This window comes from Melanostigma gelatinosum, assembly GCF_949748355.1.
Source record: "Melanostigma gelatinosum genome assembly, chromosome: 19".
Classification (NCBI taxonomy): Eukaryota; Metazoa; Chordata; class Actinopteri; order Perciformes; family Zoarcidae; genus Melanostigma; species Melanostigma gelatinosum.
The window spans coordinates 13,348,205-13,361,175 of record NC_136652.1 but is presented as its reverse complement, the minus strand read 5'-3'; the positions used below and the strand labels follow the sequence as shown (position 1 = coordinate 13,361,175).

At 40.8% G+C, this 12,971-nt stretch overlaps 1 protein-coding gene across 1 annotated transcript; it reads left to right on the top strand.

Annotated features, from left to right (window-relative positions):
- Positions 1-3,314: 3,314 nt before the first annotated feature.
- On the top strand, positions 3,315-10,386 carry LOC306793528 (dynein regulatory complex protein 1-like; the record flags this gene model as incomplete). Its single annotated transcript, XM_079291171.1, is given in 19 exon segments — positions 3,315-3,437; positions 3,651-3,789; positions 4,236-4,348; positions 4,528-4,711; positions 4,821-4,949; positions 5,599-5,685; positions 5,909-6,025; positions 6,607-6,693; positions 6,940-7,056; positions 7,329-7,456; positions 7,562-7,696; positions 7,789-8,221; positions 8,467-8,556; positions 8,645-8,749; positions 8,835-8,980; positions 9,180-9,329; positions 9,418-9,514; position 9,517; positions 10,286-10,386. Coding segments are annotated over 19 exon segments (2,469 nt in total). The 5' UTR covers positions 3,315-3,327.
- Positions 10,387-12,971: the final 2,585 nt, after the last annotated feature.

Sequence of the window (12,971 nt, the reverse complement as noted above, 5' to 3'; positions counted from 1 at the left end):
ATCACAGATGCTGGATCATATGTCAGAAACCTTTGCTGGCTGACTTGCATCCCTTTTGGCTCAGTAGCAACTGAGGCCACTTGAGGGCAAAAGAGCGGCGAGGTGCCCCGCGGGGGTGATGGCGAGCATGATAGCTGCCAACGGGCAGGGACGGTAGGGGGGCACTCCTCAGGGCAGGAACATCTGACCCATGTGTGGATTTGTTTGTGTCAACATCCAGAGAGTGCCCATCTTGCCATCAGCTTGAGGAGACATTTATCATTTGTGTGGAGTGTGTGGGTGAATTAGAAAGTCTGAATTTTAAGCATGTAAGTGCGCTGGATTTGTTTTTGAACGTTGCACATGAGAGTGCTGCTTAATCTGCATGTGTTTGAAACATGCATCTTGTCAAAAAGGAAACGTTTCAAGTGTATTAGTTTGTGGAACCTAATTCGAATTTTGATCACAAGACCGTAGCGCCACCTCCAGTCAGCTTCTGAATATAACATTGAAGTTGCAGCTCATGTCACTTTTTTTCATTTTGCTCAAAATGAAGAACATTAAACATTAAAGCCCTCACTTGTAGCAGTGTTTAATGTTGAATGATACTTTTCCCTCACTGCAAAAAGTTTTAATCAATATTTATACCATACCAAATTAATACCATTTATAAATTACCGTACCATGTATTGTACATCTATTATGCACCTGTTTGTTTTTGATTGTGTTTCAGATAACTTATCATACTTTTGAATGTTTCACATCGTTTTTCACAGCAACTGATATTTTGGTCTTGTGCTGCATGGTTCTTTAAGAGTAGCCTGGCCGACCTCATTTGTAGCTGACAAATGGTGTTGGGATCCAGCCTATGAGTCGTGTAGTTTTATAATTGTGATAAAGTCAAGTTTATGTTCTACTTGATACTAACGTAACAGTTGTATAGTTCAAGTTGTCTTTGAACATATACCTCTCCTGTAAAAATGCTATGAGTTAATGAGCCTTTTCATTTTAATTTCCTAAATGGTCACCATAGAGCCTTGCCAATAAAACGTGTCAAAAACTGAATCCAAAGCTTTCCAGGAAAAAATACATTTTTGGAGAAAACAGACAATATTGGTGTGGTGCAGAATGTCCAAATTTAGCCTTGAGTTATATTACAGAAGTTTGGAAATATGATGCTGCCACTAGATGGCAGCACCACGCCACTTATGCTGTATGCCAGACTCGGCGGTTCACTCTCTGGGCATTGCTACTATAATGTGAAAAACGTATCTATATCTTGCTGTATATTGTCGATCGTCAACCACTCAAAACAAGGTTAATTTCCTGGAAGTACTCACCATCTTGGCACAAAGGACAGACAAACATCATGTCCTGTGTTTTTTGATTCTTTGTGATAATCCACATATTCAGAATTGAATCAATGTGATACATAGTCCCTGTTGTGTCTCTATTCTGTATTGATGACTCAGCATCTGCTAGTGGACGTCCAAGCTTTGTCTCATGAGCTTCTTGGGGCCACAGCATTATTTTTTTTCATTTATACTTTTGGAATTTTATTACTTTTTTATTTAAGATATAAAGCAAATAAAAAAATGTTAATACTCTTCGTAGACAAAAACTACCTACATGCTGAATGAAAACCTGCAAGGCTCAGAGCCAGAGAGCGTTGAAAGTGAAACATGAAGAAAATAATTTCGAAATACGCAGTATGTTGTTCTTTTTGTTGTTTTTTTGTGCACATGATCTTGAAGTTTAAAGCTTACGAGGGACACTTGAAGGCAGCACGCGTCACTGCACTCTGTCGCCATACCAACGTTTACCAAACAGACTGCGGCGACACAGACCTGTTACTTTGTTATCTTCACGATCATTACAATATTTAACAGTTCATGCCAATGACGTCCATACAGCAGACTCTTAATATGGAAGAAGTTGATAAGGATCAAGAAGAGGAGTCTGAACCTTCTGTGTTGTCCGAAAATCAAGAGGCTAAGAACAACTAAGTGTGCTAACGTAACAGTTAACGGTTAACGTTACCGTAAATACCGTGAAAAAGTAGCTATGCATCCTATTCTAATGTTGGTTGTCTTGCAGCATGGATTATTTGTTATGGTAATAGTTATACTCATGATATCATGTGGGTTAGTAATATTCAGAGACTGCCGTTTTAATCTATTTTTATATCATTACGTTTGCATATAACACATTCAGGGTCTCCACACAGTATATTGAAGTAAACCCCACTATGGAGGCCCGCGAGGAGCTCAATGAGGAGCCAGCCTCGGAGAGCCAGCCTCCACAGGAGGAGGTTGAGGAAAGTGAAAAGGTTTGTTTAGTTTCCAAAGCCTTTTGTGGCTAAAGTAATGCCGAATGTAATACTATGGCTAATTGTTTGGATTAAACTCAGCTAATATAGGCAAATTGTAAATATGAAATATATATATACTGGTATGTGTGTGTGTGTGTGTGTGTGTGTGTGTGTGTGTGTGTGTGTGTGTGTGTGTGTGTGTGTGTGTGTGTGTGTGTGTGTGTGTGTATATGTTGGTGCTAGCTGCCACAATTTGAGCAAGCTCCTGTTGCATTTTAGTTCACTTAATGTGAGTTATATTACAGAAGTTTGGAAATATGATGCTGCCACTAGATGGCAGCACCACGCCACTTATGCTGTATGCCAGACTCGGCGGTTCACTCTCTGGGCATTGCTACTATAATGTGAAAAACGTATCTATATCTTGCTGTATATTGTCGATCGTCAACCACTCAAAACAAGGTTAATTTCCTGGAAGTACTCACCATCTTGGCACAAAGGACAGACAAACATCATGTCCTGTGTTTTTTGATTCTTTGTGATAATCCACATATTCAGAATTGAATCAATGTGATACATAGTCCCTGTTGTGTCTCTATTCTGTATTGATGACTCAGCATCTGCTAGTGGACGTCCAAGCTTTGTCTCATGAGCTTCTTGGGGCCACAGCATTATTTTTTTTCATTTATACTTTTGGAATTTTATTACTTTTTTATTTAAGATATAAAGCAAATAAAAAAATGTTAATACTCTTCGTAGACAAAAACTACCTACATGCTGAATGAAAACCTGCAAGGCTCAGAGCCAGAGAGCGTTGAAAGTGAAACATGAAGAAAATAATTTCGAAATATGCAGTATGTTGTTCTTTTTGTTGTTTTTTTGTGCACATGATCTTGAAGTTTAAAGCTTACGAGGGACACTTGAAGGCAGCACGCGTCACTGCACTCTGTCGCCATACCAACGTTTACCTAACAGACTGCGGCGACACAGACCTGTTACTTTGTTATCTTCACGATCATTACAATATTTAACAGTTCATGCCAATGACGTCCATACAGCAGACTCTTAATATGGAAGAAGTTGATAAGGATCAAGAAGAGGAGTCTGAACCTTCTGTGTTGTCCGAAAATCAAGAGGCTAAGAACACGTAAGTGTGCTAACGTAACAGTTAACGGTTAACGGTTACCGTAAATACCGTGAAAAAGTAGCTATGCATCCTATTCTAATGTTGGTTGTCTTGCAGCATGGATTATTTGTTATGGTAATAGTTATACTCATGATATCATGTGGGTTAGTAATATTCAGAGACTGCCGTTTAAATCTATTTTTATATCATTACGTTTGCATATAACACATTCAGGGTCTCCACACAGTATATTGAAGTAAACCCCACTATGGAGGCCCGCGAGGAGCTCAATGAGGAGCTCAATGAGGAGCTCAATGAGGAGCCAGCCTCGGAGAGCCAGCCTCCACAGGAGGAGGTTGAGGAAAGTGAAAAGGTTTGTTTAGTTTCCAAAGCCTTTTGTGGCTAAAGTAATGCCGAATGTAATACTATGGCTAATTGTTTGGATTAAACTCAGCTAATATAGGCAAATTGTAAATATGAAATATATATATACTGGTATGTGTGTGTGTGTGTGTGTGTGTGTGTGTGTGTGTGTGTGTGTGTGTGTGTGTGTGTGTGTGTGTGTGTGTGTGTGTGTGTGTGTGTGTGTGTATATGTATATGTTGGTGCTAGCTGCCACAATTTGAGCAAGCTCCTGTTGCATTTTAGTTCACTTAATGTGACATTACAAGGGCGGTGATATCAAGTGTTATGTATTTTTCAAAAATAGCTACTGGTTATATTATTGTTAATATAGTGACCAACTATATTTGAGAGCAATTTCCTGACATGTACTCAGAAAGAAACTGTCCTTTTTTGTGTTAACTAATCACTCCTCAGAGGATGATCAACATGCAGAGAGATTTGATGACATTAGTAACCAACATCCAAGTTGCAGCTGACGCTAAAGAGGCCATGCGAAGGACAGAGTTAGAGGAAGCTCTGAGAATTAGGTAATTGTATTTAATTCACCATTGTTTATTTTACTACCATACCTAAACCAACACCATATCAACATACATTTAAAAAAAACAAAGGGGTAATCTTACTTTCTATACATCCTCCACACCATCCTTACCCTTTTGCCTTTCTTTCCTCCTGTTTTTCATCATGTTTGTCCATCTTGGTCCAGGCTGGAGCGGCTGGAGATTGAAGTCAAATCCAGTGAGGAGATATTCCAGGAGATCACCAGAGGCTGGTCGATAGTCAAGCAGAAGGTGATCCCTCAGGATCTCCAGGAGGCCCTGAACAACCAGCAGCAGTTGTGTGCTGCTATCATAGAAGACTATAAAAAATGTATCAAAGACCTGCAACAGGTACACCTATCTATCTATCCATCCATCCACCTACCTACCTACCTACCTACCTACCTACCTAGCGGCCTTGTCCATTCATAAGTTAACTTCCTGTGTGTTGTCTGAACAGGAGATGAAAGTTGGAGATGATCGTTTTGTTAAGGACTTGAGGAAGCAGGAAGAGGAGCTAGACCTGATGATGAAGAACCATATCAAAACCCTGACAAAGGCCTACAGGGAGGAGCTGGCCCAGATTTCGGTGGGACCCACATCTCAGTCAAGAAGCAGCTTTAAATAATTTGTAGATTGTATTTTAATCTACAAAGGGTAATCAGATGCGTCAGTGAGCAACAGGGAATTCATTTATTGTCTTGATTCAATTTGCACGATTGTTTTATCTTTCTGGCTAGCATGGCTCTATGAATGACAAGGATCCCCTTTAGTACCACCACGAGGTTCACATTGTGATTTTGAGTAAAATGTCTCAACAAAAATTTGATATGGATTTCCATGACATTTAGTACAGAACCACTCATGTCTCCCTCGTGATTTTTTGTAATAACTTTGGTGATCCTCTGACTTTCCATCTAGCATCATCAGATACAAATTTTATATTTTTCCAGTACTTGGTTTATGACCGAATACCTGCAAAACTGAGGTTTCTATCAGCCTCGGATGTGCTTTGTGTTTAGAATGTTAGCATGCTTGCTAACGTGCAGAATTAAGATGGTGAACATGATAAACATTAAAGTGCTGAACCTCAGCTTGTTAGCATTGTGAGCATGTTATCATGCTGAAGTTAGCAGTTAGCTCAAAGCACCGCTGTGCTGCTACCATGGTTGTCGACTCTTTTTAGTCTTGTTTATGCCAATGTTGTCATTCCCACTAATGGTTGCCCTTGTATGTAGAGAGTTTATCAGCTGGAAAGTGAAGTCTTACTTACAAAAGACAACACTGAATGGGAACAACGCATGATGGAACTTTGTCACGAAGAGGTCAGGAGAACTAAAATAAACCACACACACACACACACACACACACACACACACACACACACACACACACACACACACACACACACACACACACACACACACACACACACGCACAGCTACACTTGTATACTCAACCTTCAGTCTGCTTTCATCTTAATTCATATCTTATATCTAACATACAGTATATCAACTCTGTATCTAATGATATCTTATCTATTTCTAGCTGGGGAGGTCAATGGAATGGAAGAAACAAATGGAGGAGTATGAGGCAAAAGTTGAAAATCACACGTTGGAGACCATTGACCACTGTTTTCTGAGAAAACGGAATATTAGGTGTCAGGTTTGTACAAATATCAAGATGGACACCAATAGCTTATCCTTTGAATGAAACGTTTGTGATATGAGCTCCATTTTATAAAAAGTAAATGCTCCTGATTAACTCAGCATTTTCCTTTGGTGTTAATTTAAATTGCAATCAGCCTCAGAAACCAATAACATAGTAGAAGTAGTGATTGTGATTACATTGCCAAGAAAACGTTTCAACTGGGTTACCATTTGACATACAAAAGCCCAGTATTTGAGAGTCCTCTGACTTTCCATCTAGCATCATCAGATACAAATTTTATATTTTTCCAGTACTTGGTTTATGACCGAATACCTGCAAAACTGAGGTTTCTATCAGCCTCGGATGTGCTTTGTGTTTAGAATGTTAGCATGCTTGCTAACGTGCAGAATTAAGATGGTGAACATGATAAACATTAAAGTGCTGAACCTCAGCTTGTTAGCATTGTGAGCATGTTATCATGCTGAAGTTAGCAGTTAGCTCAAAGCACCGCTGTGCTGCTACCATGGTTGTCGACTCTTTTTAGTCTTGTTTATGCCAATGTTGTCATTCCCACTAATGGTTGCCCTTGTATGTAGAGAGTTTATCAGCTGGAAAGTGAAGTCTTACTTACAAAAGACAACACTGAATGGGAACAACGCATGATGGAACTTTGTCACGAAGAGGTCAGGAGAACTAAAATAACCACACACACACACACACACACACACACACACACACACACACACACACACACACACACACACACACACACACACACACACACACACACACACACACACACACACACACACACACGCACAGCTACACTTGTATACTCAACCTTCAGTCTGCTTTCATCTTAATTCATATCTTATATCTAACATACAGTATATCAACTCTGTATCTAATGATATCTTATCTATTTCTAGCTGGGGAGGTCAATGGAATGGAAGAAACAAATGGAGGAGTATGAGGCAAAAGTTAAAAATCACACGTTGGAGACCATTGACGACTGTTTTCTGAGAAAACGGACTATTTGGTGTCAGGTTTGTACAAATATCAAGATGGACACCAATAGCTTATCCTTTGAATGAAACGTTTGTGATATGAGCTCCATTTTATAAAAAGTAAATGCTCCTGATTAACTCAGCATTTTCCTTTGGTGTTAATTTAAATTGGAATCAGCCTCAGAAACCAATAACATAGTAGAAGTAGTGATTGTGATTACATTGCCAAGAAAACGTTTCAACTGGGTTACCATTTGACATACAAAAGCCCAGTATTTGAGTGCCCTAACGTTCCAGTTTTGCCTCTGCAGGCTCTGGAGAGACACCATCAACAGCAAAAGGCCGGCCAAGTAATCACGGCTGGAAGACGAATGACGACAACAGTTGAGGTACCAGTACAGAGATTGAATCTGAAACGTATGACGAAAAGGGCCGTCAGGTACAGTTGATTTTTCTCATGCACGTATGTACGCATGCCTGCACACACATGTACACACTGGTATATCGAATTCACTCCGTTTCTTCTGCTGGTTTTGTGTTTCAGACTGCACACAGAGATTGGAAACCTTCGTACTAAGTCTTCCAGTGAGAACAAACGGTTTACAAAAAACATCCAGCATTTGCCTGAGGAACACAAACGCAAAATCCAGCAATACGAACAAATTCAGAAGAATATCAAGTAAGTCATAATCATCCTGTTTTAAGTAACACTGACATGCTGTCGGACAGAATTTCTTCTCTTTTCTTTGCACCTCCATCCACTTCATGCAGGCACTTTGCAGATGCTGATGCCAGACAATTTGAGGAGGTGTGGCTTATGATTGATGCGGAGGTGAAGCAACTAGTGGAGAGGGTTTTGGTCATCGATTCGCTGATCTGCAAGGAGCACCTTGGTTTAGCCGGGGAGCGAACTCCCCTGGAACTCATGGAGCTCTCTGGTCCCATCCAGCCTCAGAAACAGGCCAGGATGCCTGCCCGCCAGGCTGTCTCCCGGCTGTTTCACACCGGGCAGAATTTACAGTGTAGTCAGAGGATGATGGACCTCTCAGTTGGGCCGAGGCCGGAGACTGACACTGAGAGCATGGATAAGGAAATGTACAAGGAAGGGAAAACGGTGCAGAGTGAGAGTGGTGCAGAGGTGGAGGAAGGGAAGCAGTCTTTGGAGACACTGAAAAAAGTGATGGAGCTGCTGTGTGATAAGGCGGTGAGAAACAAGTTAATTGTTTATTAAGCAGATGTGTGTACAGAAGCGGACAAGAAGTTGACGCAAGTCTTTTTTTTCAAATGACAAATATATTTACATCAAAACAACGAGTAATAACATGTGTCTTTAAGCATACAATATATCATTTGAAACAGGTTTTGGTTGTTCTAATAACTCTATTCAATCATCTGTGACATTATGTGACAAGCATCTTCAACCAAAAGTGTCCCTTCCTTCTGTCTCAGGGCTTCCTGGTGGAGGATAAACTCCTAAACCTACTGGCTCCCCTGGAGAAGGAAGAACAGACTGTTGTGAAGCTGGGCTCTCTGCTTTGCGTGAGTTCATGTCGTGTAATGCATCAGTGTACTGTTGGACTGTATGGATCAAATACTGAACAACCTGCCATCTTGCCTTCTCTTCCAGTCTTTTGGCATGGAAGAGGAGGATGTGCCCAAGTTGGCTGAATTCTTATTAAAGTACAAACATCAGCAGAGAGATGAGACTGAGGTCAGGAGGGGCAGAGATGAGGTTTGCTGTGGATTAATGCTTGTGGAGACCTTGAGTCTTTGACACACAAGAGGATTGTAATTAGTACTATTTTGTCTGCCTGCAGGATGTTTGTGTTGAGTCGGGTGAATCCAGCAACAAGGAAGAGGATGTGGAGACCAAGTCTATGACTCATTTGACCTCTGAACTCATCAATCCCAACCATATTCTGCCTGCTCTGAAGAGTTTCCTCGAGCAGCACATGAGGTCCAGGTAAGACCACATTTACACTAATTTACACTCCTTATTCATGAGCAATAGATGACTCTCCATCATTACTGTATCTCCACACCAACAGAGACTGTATTAGGGTTGTCAATTGTACTGTCTGTAAGATTTGAACATGAAATTATGACACCACAGTCTTTCTCTATAAATGTGTGATGCTTCTGTTTTTCTGGTGCTTTCTAAGGGAGAGCTCAGCGAGCCTAAATCATAGTTTTCATGTAGAGGCCTGGGATACTTCAGAGAATGAAGCCTACTGGGAGAGTATGGGCAACATCATCTCTGAAGACAAACTGAAACTCTGGGACGCCACAGAGAATGCACTAAAGCAGTACCTGTCAGTAACGCACGCATGCACGCACGCACGCACGCAAGCAAAGCAAACACCCTCTGTACTCACGTGTTTTGTGTTTTTTTGTTTCCAGGGCCGTCCTGACAGACATCTCTGACCTCGTCCCTGAGACTCAGCGTCTGGAGCAGGAGAACACAGAGCTGCGGATGTTGCTGCAACAGCCTTTGAACTGAGTATGTGTGTGTTCATGTTCATGTATCTGTTATAGTTTTCTTGTATACGTCACATTGTTTTCCAGCTATAGTATGGGAAAAAGTAAAAAACAGTAAGGTACTATAAAGTGAGATGGATAATATCATCATGTAATGTAGTGTTTGTTTTAATAATTATACACCTTGTATTCGGCAAAATTATTAATTGCTTAGTCAATTGACTAACTAAATTATGTATAGTAAGTAAATAAGATTTGAAAATGCTTTCCTTTGCCACATTTGAGTAGCGAATTGAATGATTTTGGTCGAGCAAAAGAAGCAAATGTGGAAACCTGTTATGTACATTTTTCTGGCATGTTATAGTACAAAAAGATACACAATAATTGGCAGATAAAACAATAAGGAAAATAATAGTTAGTGTCAGCCCTAGTCTATTCAAATAATCCAATCTATAGATTATATCGGGCAGAAATGAATGTGCGTCTCCTCATCACTCCAAGATCATTCATCTGACATCTTTGATTCTCTGACAGGTTAGATGCCGTAATCCAAACTCCACTTGGAATCAGCAGAACTGGGACAGTGTGAGGAATCTTTAGAGTATGTGTAAAAGGATTTATGTTCACTGTAAAATAAAGCCTTTCATAGATAATGGAGAGGTTGCAGTTTTTATTCTTACAATCTTAGAAAAAACTAATCGTTGGAACAAGTAACTCCAGTGTTGGTCAGAACAGTTCATATGGGATACAAAGTGGATACAAAATAGTACAATACGCTGGTTTTATCCAGCAGTGTTGAACAGCTTATGGCTGAGCTCTGAGGGGACAGAGTGGAAGAGCAGAGCCAGGAAAAGCAGACCCAGCACAGCAGCCAGCAGCCCCGCACAGTGAAGCCTGTACTGCCTCCAGGCCAGGATACACATCGTCCTCACTGGGCTCAGTAGCCACGACATGCTGGTACTGGGACGACTGCACAGAGAGATTCTGAGATTAAACAGCACTCATCTTCATACATTATTTCCATGCAAAGATCTGGAGAATATGTCACAGGGGTGGAAGCGTTATTAGGAATCCCACTGCTTTTCTTGGCGAGACCGGACCTGCTTAGCATTCAAGCTCAAGGATTGGCCAGGCGTCCATGCTCACCGAGGTACCGGTAATTCGATTTTTTCAGGTCCTATGTCCTTCCCTATGGCCTATCATACCCTAACTCCTAACCCTAACAAGTACCAGTCGGTGTAACGTAATTTCAGCGACAGTGGCAGAGCACCACCATGCAACTATAGTTATATAAGATGTGATTCTCAACCTGACAGAGGCTTAAGGGGTGCATTGTGAGGCAGCAGTTGAGTAGTGTGTTAAATGTAAATGAGGTGAAGCACGGATCATTCAAATCTATTGCATGCATTTCGTGCTGTGACATTTCTTTATTCTGACTCTGATTTAATATTTTATGACATACTATACTGTGACATTTCTTTATTCTGATTCTGCTATACCGTGACTTCTTATGATATACTATACTATGAGATTTTTATAATATACTATACTATGATTTTGTGCTATGATGCGCTAAAAAAAAAGGGAGCTGTGGAAGACGCCAAAACAATGTTTTTGTTATTTTGGTCGGTTTAACCTTAGTTTTATTTGATGAATTCATTCATTTCCCCACTGATTTGAACATTTGTCAAGGCCTGTGTATTTTGGGGAATGTTTGTTCTGGGTTTGCTCCAAAGACTTCGTCTGTCTTGCGAGGCAGAAATATATTACACAATGGCAGGGGAAGTCACACCAAAGTGCCATTAGAAACAACAAGGAAAATACCATTTATAACATCATTTATACTTATTTATAACACGAGTCGAATGCAGAACTTGATTGGATGTGTACTTAAAGAGCAATTTTCAAAGCTAAAAGGCGGGATCTTTAGAAAGAGTGGATTATAAAAATCGGGCATTCGGTCTCCGTTGAACAAGTATTTACTTTTTGAACTGTTCATCATGTCTCGTCTTTGTCTGCTTGCCCTGACCTTAAACACACCCCGTCTACAAGTGCCTGCTTGTAGTTTAACATATCCTGCACACCCTTCAACATAAAGTCGTCAGTACGTCTGCATTCATTCCCTCACACATACAGTCGTACTCACTCTGCATGCGCTCCAGTGGTGAAGTACGTTGCAGCACCGCCCACATGTGTGTGCATGTCTTTGCAGCTGGTGTCGTGTCCATGTGCTTGTCATTGATGTGTGGGTGGTGTCGTCAGTCTGTCTCTTTATTGCTTTAATGGTGTGGGGTTTGCCAGTACCACTCCAGGCCGCCATTGATTTATGGATTGTCTTTGGAAGCGATGCAATGGTTTGGCAAAGTAAGGAGGAGGTCTTTGGGTTGTGCACATGATTTAGCGAAGAGGTGCTTTAGCTTCAAATTACATTCTTTTTTTCTTTTATAGGGCAAAATGTAATTAGAAATGATTTTTTTTCACACACTGCACAGAACTTCTGGAATCGATCTGTGCTCATATTAATGGATCCTCCTGCCTCTTATATGACTCTGTAGGTCTGCTGTACCATGTCACACTTTTATTACATCAATTGTTGTGATGGATGTTTTTCTTGCCGCTGTGATTACATTGCAAGTTCATGTTCTGCCTCACAGCGAACAAGGGATCCAAATAAATGCTTTCATATACCACACCGGACACAATATTTAGCATCAAAAGTCTTCTGTACAAGGAGGCAAATCCATTATTTGCTCTCTTATCTGGAAAATATTATTGACAAAAGGCATCTTTTGAAAAACTGAGGCTCAGCTGATGAGCATTCCTGCAGTGTTGCAGGAAGAGTACCTCCCTGCCTTTGGAGTCAATCCCACTGGTATCTGGTTATTGAACTAAGCTTGGCTGAATTCAGCATTAAAGAAACCATTATACTTCACATATAGATACAAAAGTAGTGATCCCTGTGTGTGTGTGTGTGTGTGTGTGTGACTCTAAAGAAGCAGGAAAAATACCACAGTTACCCGAAACCCCATCTATGGCTGTATAATTCCATTCATTCTCTATATTTTGGATGAGGTTCACTCACACATTAAGGATGTTTCGCCAAAACAAATGTCAGTGATATGTTTCGTTAAGAGTAACCAGCAATCTCACACCAGCTAGCTTACAATCAAAACAGCTGTTCTAAGAACCAGAGGACTTCGGAGTTCGATCCCCGGTGGAAGTGTCCTTGGGCCGGACATTGAACCCTAAATAGCTCCCGAAGGCTGAGCCATCGGAGTGTGAACGTGCATTAGTTTAGACCCTGATGGGCAGGTGGCACCTTGCATGGCAGCCTTTGCCATCAGTGTATGAATGTAGTGTTAAAGCGCTTTGAGTGGTCGGAACACTAGAAATGTGCTATCCAAATACAATGTGCAATGTACAATGACTAAGTGGTATTATATCCATTCACCACTTGACATGAATGGATTGCTGTG